Source organism: Scleropages formosus, chromosome 10 (genome assembly GCF_900964775.1).
Source record: "Scleropages formosus chromosome 10, fSclFor1.1, whole genome shotgun sequence".
NCBI lineage: Eukaryota > Metazoa > Chordata > Actinopteri > Osteoglossiformes > Osteoglossidae > Scleropages > Scleropages formosus.
The window spans coordinates 19164718-19175118 of NC_041815.1; the positions used below are offsets into that span (position 1 = coordinate 19164718).

Sequence of the window (10401 nt, forward strand, 5' to 3'; positions counted from 1 at the left end):
GAGTGAAGTCCTAAGGAAGCCATGATGATATCACACAGCTAGAGACCAGCTGTACATCTAACCCCCCCGCTCAGTTTTCGAAAGAGGTCCTTTGTCTACAACTTCCGGTTATTGCGAGTTCAGACAGGAAGTGTGATGTAATTCTACATTAAGACTTGCAAAATATATATATATATATATATATGTATGTATGTATATAAGTAATGACCCGCGTTACTTTGTGTCTGAGCGGGAAAATGTTTATTGTACATAGCTGGATTCTGGGTAACATGTAATTGTTTGATTTATCATCATGCAACTGGAAAAGTTAAATTGCTTAATCGTTACTGGTGTATTATTAATTTAAAGAAAAATGTAAGCCACACCTCTTATCATGTTGAATACTCCTGAAGTATTTCTAAAAGAATACATATAACACAGCCTAGGCAGAGGTAGTGAAGAACCAGGGCTGAGAAATACCGAGACTGGAAAGAAAAGAGAAGTAAAACAATTTTCTGTGATTAAAAAACCACATAAAATAATGAAGAGATAATTGCATGGCTCATTACTAGACATTTTGGAAGAGTGTACTGTGTATCCAAGATCAAATTTGTGATTCGTACATAGTAAAATGAAATTCTTACATGCCTCCCACACATTAATGAAAAATAATAAAATGCAAAACCCATTTTTGTGGTTGCGATTAAGGTCACATCAAAAGCAATTGTTTGGCATAAACCGCTGGAAGTCCACAGTGCTCTACTGGAGCTCAGTACACATATGGCACCAGTTGGTACGGCACACGGCGGCAGTACTCCTGCCAGGCCTCGCGATGCCTCTTCCTGCATGCCTCCTCAATCTCCGCAGCCCTTAAACGCAGCAGGTTGGTGCATTGGAGGGCGGGCAGGTATGGGAGGAAGCTGGTGAACCCTGGTTAGAGAGGAGATCAGGAACAGCCTTCAAGCAGGTCATTTTTGACAAAGAGATCAATCATCAAAGCTCTTGAACAAGTTCCCTACACCATATATACTCAATCAGAACTACCAGGACATGGGGAACTAACAAACATTCATTCTTGAGTATCCTTGACACTTTGGACGAGTGTCAGCAAGGCAACGAAATATTAAAAATGACAAAGGAATTCTAGCCATAAAACTGCCTGTTTTATAAACACATTAAGATAAAAATAAAATAACTTATATGTGAGCAAGGTGTAATCCCAAAAATTATTTGGAAAGAAAATTACAGCAACATGCACAACAGACTGAGTACTTTAAGATTAATAAGAAAGCACAGGAGAGTACTGAGTGGGATGGCACAGGGGCACAGCGAGTAGCGCTTCTGTCTCATAGTGCCTCAGTGGTGTAAGAGGATGTGGGTTCGATTCCTGCTCAGTCTGTGTGGAGTTTGCATGTTGTCTCTGTGGGTTTCCTGTGGATGCTCTGGTTTCCTCCCACAGTCCAAAGACATGCTGCTCAGGTTCCACATAGTGTGTGAGTGGCAGAGAGAGAGTGTGTTCCCCTGATGTATAGATGAGTGACCCAGTGTAAGTAGTGTATCTAGCAGTGTAAGTCACCACAGCGAATAAGGTGTGTGAGCTAAAAAATGCTACATAGTGTTCATTAGAAGTTGCTTTACAGAAAAGCATCTGTTAAATGAAATAACATAAATGTAAGTGCTTCAGAGCAGAAATTGTTGGAAATGGGAAATATCGTGTAATGGAAATTTGAAGAGGTGGACAAAATATTGGTTGATGCATTATGCCAAGCTGGTAAAAGGAGTAAATACAGTCAGTGCTGTACCATTGTACAGAGCACTCATATGGGGCAGAAGCACTGTGTTGAAAAGAGGTGCAGTGTCTCACCACAAGGCAGGCACCAGGCCAGGGTCATCATGATGTCTCCAAGGTAGTTGGGGTGACGCACCCAACCAAACCAGCCTGACACCAACAGCTTCTTTCCAGAGGGGCTGGCAATAGTCTCCAGGTCTGCATTTGGGAAGAGGCATTCATTTTGCTGATGGTACTGATGTGAGAAAGAAAACTCCTGTAGATTGACATGATGAGCTACATTTCCCTGGAAACATTTGTCTTTATATCATACTTGAAGGAATTAATATCTGTTCCTCATTTTAATGCAACCAGTAAATTAAGGTGACTTCTAACAAAGAAATATTACATTTTACAGTCATCATCAATAGAAATACAATGTCCCGGAACGGAAAAAGTGAGCAGTGGAGCAAACTGAGTTGCATGGCCACATATGCCAAAATGACAAAACGTTTCAGGAAATGTACACTGGCCCCTTGCCATACAAAGAAATTTTGTCATAGGAAAACAGTTGGTAAATCCAAAGTAATTTTTATCACTAAGTTACAATCACACAAAGCAATAATAAAATACTGTAATACTTCTTTTTCAAACTAACCACTCAGTTTCATTACTTATGCAACCAATAAAACTTCATATTACAGAGTACCCTGTATTCATAGGTTACATTCCTTAGAAATATGGATGTGGAAACACAGGTTGATTTCCTTCCACAACCAACATAAATTTTGGTAATCAGATCCGTGAAGAAAACAGAATTAAAATTAAACTGGAAAAAGTTCGTACAGTCAAGAATTGGTAACTAACGTTTACATCATGAGTAACCGGTGTACTTGCTTCCTCATTACTGTGTGTGGATATGAGGTCAGCTGAATACTTACGAGCTAAAGAGGGATTGTTTGGGTTTTTACGGAACTCACTCTTCTGTTCATTGGACATGTAATAGGTAACAAAGCCAAATGCTGCAGGGAAAGAGTAAAGAGGATTTTCACTTGTCAAGAACAGCAAAAAACACCCTTTACTTACAGGCGAATTAACAGCAAAAATGACAGTTACTTGCAAGCAACATCAACTCAGTCAGTATGCCATGATAGCACAAGATTAATAGAGCAAAAACAAAAAAATACATAATCTTTGGTATACATATTACAGTTGTCAAGTATGTCCTGAATGTCCAAAGCAATATGGGCAGCGCAGACTGTCTTCTTCACAAATTAAGGAATTTTTTTCAATTATTTGTCGCCTACTGATCATGGTCCATGTTTGGACCTATTGCTACAAAAGATATAGTTAAAAGTCAAGTCAAGTCAAGTCAAGCTTTATTGTCATTCCACTACATGTGTGGACATACAGTGGGACGAAATGTCGTGTCTCGCAGGACCACGGTGCTGTGTAAAATAAGCATAAACAAATATACATATACTATAAACAGTTAACTATACAATACAAGTACAAGTTAAAAGATATACTTGTACAGAACATGAATAAAAGACAATGAGTGAACCCACCAAACATCAGGCAGATCAGGACAGCTGACAGTGGGCTGATCTGAGTTGGCCGGTGAAGCAGAAAGTAAATCGGCATGCTGGAGTAGAAAGGAATCCATATATACTCGCCAAGAATCATGAGAAAGCCGATCCCATCCTCTGTGTATTCTTTTGTAGGCAAAACTGTATCCTATTGGACGAAACATTGATAATGATAAACTTTAAGACTGCTGAAGCAGTAGATACGTCCAATTCTGCATTCAAATTACTTAACCTTCACACGTCCAAAGACATTGAAAGTTCCAGAACATTAAACTGTAGCAAGGGCATTAAAAATGGGCTACTGTTGCGGTCATTAAGTTGAAGTCAGTACCTTCTCATGCTGTACAAACCGCGGTACTCACGTTCAGTTCACATTGCATCACTGCTATTTCGTGAACAATTACTTCTCTCCAGAAAAAACACATTTCAAAAACGTAGTTTCAAATATAGTTTAGTAGATGCCACTAACGGTGATACAAGTTATGAATTTTACACTAATTTATTTGCACATGCACCATCACATGAAATCTGAACACCTGTAATGACTAATAACAGTAATTTATTTTCAGGAAGCTTATAGTTTATTGGAGAGGACGCAACAGTTTTGGCCGGGGCCTGTTTTCTGGTGGGCCTGGGGTTTAAGTCCTGCTTGGGGTGCCTTGTGACAGACTGGTGTCCCGTCCTGGGTGTGTCCTCCCCCCCAGCCTTGTGCCCCGTTTTGCCGGGTTAGGCTCCGGCTCGCCGTGACCCCGCTTGGGACAAGCAGTTTCAGTCAGCGTGCATGTGTGTAGTTTATCGGCAGCTTTAGTGATTAGTGAAAAATATAGTTAAACCAGTAATATAGCATTTAAGGCTTCACTGCCATTCGTTTGATAACCTGAGGGTCTGTGTTGATCACTGAAATGTTCTTGTATAATTTTATTCAGGCTATACATTAATTCATTTAGCTGAGGCTTTTCTTCAGACAACTTACAACTATTTACCCATTTGTAGAGCTGGGCAATTTTGTTGGAGTAGTTTAGGTAAATACTGTGCTCAAGTGTACTATAGCTGGAAATAGGAGTTGAACTAGCAACTTCCTCATTGAAAGGCAACAGTGATAACCACTACACTATCAGCTGTCTCACACATACATCCTAAAAACACTTTGAGACCGATTTTCTCACGATTAAACCCAGTATCAAAGAAGTCAGACTAAATTCATTATAGATTACATTAAAAGGGTTGTGTGGCTTAATCAGAGAATGAAAGGATTTCAAGGTACATCTTGCTGAAGCAAAAACTATGCATGGTTTGCTCCATTCCCAAAGGGTTATACATGCCCTGCCATAAAATGAGATGTGAGGGACAGCCTCATGTCAGAATCTTTGGGGATTCCAAAAAAAAACTCCTTTAGGAGGCAGTGCACAGATCGTTACTGGGGCTTGTGGAATGAGAACATTCCCAAACACATATTTCCTCTGCTCTCACCTCATCAATGAGGAAATCCAATATGTAAACTAAGTGAAATGTCACCACCATGAGCAGGGGTACAGTAGGCCACCCCTTTGTCTCGATCTCTGCGAGCAGGTAGCTGATGTCCACCAGAGTCTGGGTAGTGAGTCAAAAACAGAAATACAGAAACACAGCATCTCATGAAACAGGAATGAGCCACAAAAGACAGATTCCACAAACCCTGCTGATATGGCCACCTACCCATCCAATGAACCCAATTCTGACCATCATGAACTGCTTCAGGTCAACCTTACCCACCGATGGGTCCATCTCTCTGCCCAGAGCAAACTCCTGCAGGAAGTTACCTTGCAGAAAAATAATGAATGAATGCAACACAAACCAGTTAACGGCTGACGAAATCCATTTTGCACAACGTGAAAGGAGAAGCGAGCTCCGGCTTATCGGTTACAAGCCGTCTAAGACCACTTCCTATTGGAAGTAACATGGGGTGCTGCTTTGCTGTGACCACATACCCTTGGTCCCGTAGTTGACAAGCTGTTGAGGGAGGACGGTGAAGGACCGTAGGTACACGGCTATGCTGAGCACCAGGGCGACGGCAGTGCTGGCGGTCACCAGCTGTGGGACCCGACTGCTGATTGCCGCCCCCTGAAATGAGCCGTGGTGCCAAAGCCCCGCTACGAGTAGCACTGTGACTACTAGGGCATGCAGGCCTGTGGAAGAGCTCAGATCAGACAGAAGGCTCACACCCAGGAGAGAAGTCTATACAATCAGCTGAATATCCCATGAGGGTGCGGTGGCAGAGTGGGTTTGACCGGGTCCTGTTCTCCGGTGGGTCTGGGGTTTGAGTCCCCCTTGCGATGGACTGGTGTCCTGTCCTGTCCTGTCCTGGGTGTGTCCCCTCCCCCTCTGGCCTTATGCCCTGTGTTGCCGGGTTAGGTTCTGGCTACCCATGACCCTGTATGGGACAAGTGGTTTCATATGGTGTGTGTGTGTGTCCCACCTTAGGCTGTAGTATCCTTGAGCAAGGTAAATTCTCTGCACTGCTCCACTAAAAATGACCAAGCTATGTCAATGGGTAAATAACAATAAGTAGCTTAGTGTTGTAAATCAATGTGGAGAAAAAGAAAATAAGTAGGTTAAAACTGAAGTTAAAATAATGTTCTATTAGAACATGTCTTCTGTGCTGACATGGTATGAAGGTCACAGCTTTTCATATTAATTGCTTAAAAGAAACATGTCGTTTTGTTGTGTCATTTCTGTTATAAGCAGAGAGCTGAGCAACTTAAAGTGTAAACTATAAAGAATCTGTTTGAAACCTAGACAACCGTTTGGGAACAGCCAGACTGATACAGGTTTAAAAGCTCGTTTCTTGACATGAGTTCACTTGCACAACTACTGAGCAAGTAGAAGAGCATCAGCTAAATCGATAAATAACCGAATATCACACACAGGGGTGAGTTAGACAGCGGCTTCAGTCAGGGGAATGAAACATCATACTGTAGGGATGTACTGTACACTGCGCACACCGTCAGCTATAAATGGGAAACCCTACCGTTCATGGAGTACTTTATGCACGTCCCACCATGTCCTACTTTGCCTTCAGCCACCTGAAGTGTGCAAGAGAAAAAAAAAAGACCAAATGAGGTAACATTGCATTTCCTTCATTGCCCATGCATGTATGCTTTTGCAAAGTACTTTCCATACAAATAATTAAAACAAATTTTTTTCTTATTCATATTAACCTTTCATCACATGCATAACCCAACAGAGGAAGGCATAGTTCCATGATGCATGTTTTGGCATCGCAGCAGATCTGTTTGCAGCGCTGTCCCAGGGGCAGATAAAAATGAACGGTTCCTTCCCCCGCCAGGCGTACCGATCCCTACCCAGGCATGTGCCGACGTTTCCTCTGCCGAGGAAACTTCACTCGGGGCAGAATTTGTAAAAGAGAAGCTTCCTCGTTCTGATCATCACGTCTCCTTTCCCTCAGCACATGCTGTAGGTTACCTTATGTTTGTGCCACATTTTTGACCTGTCTTCTTGCTCTGCCTTCACATGGATTCTGTTCCATTTAGAATAGAGCAAGAACTGAGACGGAATCAATCTAGACTCAGGTTTGATGGTGAAGGTTTACCCCATCTTAGAATACAATCTCATCGAAGAGGCCCTGAGAAAAGTAGCATGAGGAAGCTGGTAGTATAGTGGTTAGCACTGCGGCCTTTAGCACTGAAAGGCGCAGGCTCGAATCCCCTCCCCTGCTGTAGTACCCTTGCTCAAGGAACTTGCTTAAAAATTGCTTGAGTAAACTAAAGATGGCTGTATAAATGGGTAAGTAACTTAATGTTGGGAGTTGCTTTGGAGAAAAGCCTTAGCTAAATAAATGAAAGTCAACATTTTCACTAACCTTGCCAAAAGGAAGGTAGTATAGCGCCCCCTGGAGGACAGTAAAAAGCACTACCAGCTGCAGGGCCCCCCAGTCCCACAACTGAGCCATTCCAGCCCCAGAAAAGAACCAGGGTTCTGCAGGAGCCCGGCATCCATCCAGGACGAGAAGCAACAACGCAGGAAGAAAGATGCAGAGCAGGAGAAGATCTGAGAACGTAAAAACAAACACGAGAGGACGTCGATCGAAGGCGCGAGAGAGAATCAGCATTAGCAGAAACTGAGAGAGACCTCTCGGCGTCGTCTCTTGACCCGAATGTCCATTCAGCGACTCGGAGTCGTCAAAGGTTGAACGTTGAACCGAACTCACAGGCATTGTTCCATGTTTCATGCACTTCTTGGCTGGAAGCGGTGATGCCGTTGCTCTCACTTTCCGCTCTCTCCTTGCTCTTTACAGTACGATGGACCGAATGTCCGTTTGCCTACGATTTCAAAGCACAGGCCCGGTTCACGCAGTTAAATGCAGTACGTTTTTACACAAAGAACTTTCTAGAAATACAAGAGCAATATTGAGCTATACAGAACTTCTGTTTCCTTTCACAGTACAGTGGGTAAACGTCTACCGTCACGATCCCATTGTTTTTCATTGACAAATAACCAATCACCATTACTTAACAGCATTATTTCATTTGTGACTGAGTTCACAGCAGCGCACGTTAAAAGAAAGGCTAAAACACGAGGATTCAAACTGATCAATGAGTTGAAGCAAAATTTACATTACTAAATTTCTCTCACCGGGTTCACCGAGTTTTCCATTGCAGCAGAAATTTTTCTTCTCTTTAGCTCCTGAACATAAACGAGAACATTAAAATGCTGGTATAAAACCAGAGGACATATTATATGTAAATTTATGTTAAGTTATATCAGTGCTGTTACGTAGCTGCTTATTTAAGGCACAAAATCTAATGTGGATCTTAATAATTATGATACCAGGAGTGCACACATACCGGAGTAAATACGACAGATTTACTTAGTGTAATTTAAAGCAAATTTCAGCGAAACATGCTTACAGCTGTATACATTAAAGGCACCCAATAACTCGTAAAAGATTCGTGACAGAAAGAGATGCTGATACGCACACGTTACTCAGCGCCCTGCTCACCTGTTCAGGTGGAAGAGCGACGGTGCCTATGAGCACACCGGTTTTGAACGCTTCTTGAAGGCGAATGCAGCAAAGGACAAGAACTCCTGAGACGTGCAGGTGCCCACAAAGTCACGCTGCCATTTCCCACGGCGACGCATTTCATTCGTTAGGACATTATGTGAGAGCTGAAGCAATAAGACGTTGCTAAAGGCTCGACGTTTCGCCACAGGCCACACGTGGCACGTTCGCGCCAATTCTCGATTATGAAATTAACTGACAGTTTACAGATGTTACAATTCCACAAGGTTCTCCACGGGAACGAAATGTCAAATCAACATGCCCCTTCACCTTGTTATATTTTCCAAAATTGATATGGACTGAATATGTACGCACATAAATATCATTCAGTGGTGAGACGCTTCTTTGTGAGTAAAGCTACTGAACCTGCAAGGTGCAGAGATCCAGAGACTGATCTAACCTCACTTACCAAAGACACACCACACGCATCATCTGAAACCACTTATCCCATACGGGGTCGCAGAGAGCCGGAGCCTAACCCGGCAACACAGGGTATAAGTCTGGAGGAGGGGACACACCCAGGACGGGACGCCAGTCCATCGCAAGGCACTTCATGCAAGCCTTGAACCCCAGACCCACCGGAGAGCAGGACCTGGTCCAACCCGCTGTGCCACCCTGCCCCCCAAAGACACACCAGAAACTGAAAAATCATCTGAGATCACCACCATTTGCCAGGTGCTATTCAGACTTTTCAGGAGCCACATTAAGATGCAGGTATCTTAATATTATTATTATTGAACAGGTTTCTTCATATAAATACTTGGGTGTTTATATACTGTAGATAATTTGTTATGTTGGTCTTCTCACATAAACAGTCTGTGTTCTAGACTGCAGCAGAGACTACATTTTTTGCAAAGGTTAAGAGTATTTGGGGTAAACCAGAAGATTCTGTTTCTGTTTTATCAGTCTGTCTTTGAGAGCTTGATAAGATATGGTATGACAGCATGGTATGGAAACTTGACTGTCCAATCAAAATCGAAATTTGCACGACTGGTACATACTGCTCTAAAAATTATAGGGTCGGAAGAGAAACAACCCATACAAGAGTTGTATGAGGGATCTATTTTAAAACAAGCTAGAAAAATTGCTGCTGATGATACACATATTCTACATGAGAACTTTAACATGTTACCCTCAGGGAGACGATTTAGGATTTTGATGTGTAAATCAAATCATTATAAAAATTCTTTTGTGCCAACTGCAGTTAAATTATTGAATAGAGAATTCCAAAACTGAGATTTTAGATTGCTATACAGTAGGTAGGTTTTTAATGTATTTTGATGATTGCTTTATTTCTTATTTCTTTTATGTTATGATATGTATTGTTTTATGCGAGTCCACTGTTGTGCACTGGCCGTGTCATGGTTGTCCAAGACAAATTTCCTGGAAATGGGACAATAAAGTCTATTCTATTCTATTCTATCTGAGTTGGAGACCAGGAGGCTGTTAGTGTGCACCTTTACGCAACAGAATGGTAAGAAAATGGTCCCCCCGACTGCCGGACATCCAGAGCAAGACTCTCAGTGGTCAAATACAAGGCAATATTCCACACCACAGCACTGCCATTATCATGAATCATCACGAGTCATCATCATCATCATCATCACCAAGCCAACAAAAATTGTACATGTTTGAAGGAATAAAAAAAGTTAGAAAACTTTGGAATAAACTCGAGCACTGTTCAATAAGAGCTCCAGCAGAGGCCGACGGACCTTTTCTCTCCAGGACGAACATGTGGTCCCCACAGTAATGGCCAAAACAACAAAACAAAAGAGTCGTGCTCCTCGCTGAACCTGAGCTCATAAACATTCTTACTTGGCGGGTATCACACTTTCAATTACTGCAGTGTACAGGTTCTTTTAAATGGTAAACACTGGAGGCATTTTAATTAGTTTCAACTCTATTGCTTTTACACCGTCAGGCAACGAAGACTTTCATTAATTTCTCTGGTATGAAAAGATGGGGGGTAAAAACGAATGACTATCAGACTCTCCAGACTCACAGCA

General features: G+C 42.2%; 1 protein-coding gene across 3 annotated transcripts; it reads right to left on the minus strand.

The window, feature by feature from the left end:
- Window positions 1-211: 211 nt before the first annotated feature.
- LOC108928614 (delta(14)-sterol reductase) lies at window positions 212-8877 on the minus strand. Of its 3 annotated transcripts, none has more exons than XM_018742616.2 (12): window positions 8336-8877; window positions 7969-8019; window positions 7544-7655; window positions 7196-7383; window positions 6344-6398; window positions 5304-5501; window positions 5032-5135; window positions 4807-4926; window positions 3316-3484; window positions 2689-2769; window positions 1844-1966; window positions 212-909 (listed from the first exon to the last, which is right to left on the minus strand). In XM_018742616.2, the coding sequence occupies exons 2-12, from the start codon at window positions 7987-7989 to the stop codon at window positions 749-751; spliced, it is 1332 nt and encodes a 443-aa protein (XP_018598132.2). In that variant the 5' UTR covers window positions 7990-8019; window positions 8336-8877; the 3' UTR covers window positions 212-748. The 3 variants fall into 3 exon arrangements, with proteins under 3 accessions (XP_018598132.2, XP_018598133.2, XP_018598131.1); XM_018742617.2 differs by having other exon boundaries at window positions 8313-8877; XM_018742615.1 differs by lacking the exons at window positions 7969-8019; window positions 8336-8877 and having other exon boundaries at window positions 7196-7611.
- Between the last annotated feature and the right edge of the window lie 1524 nt (window positions 8878-10401).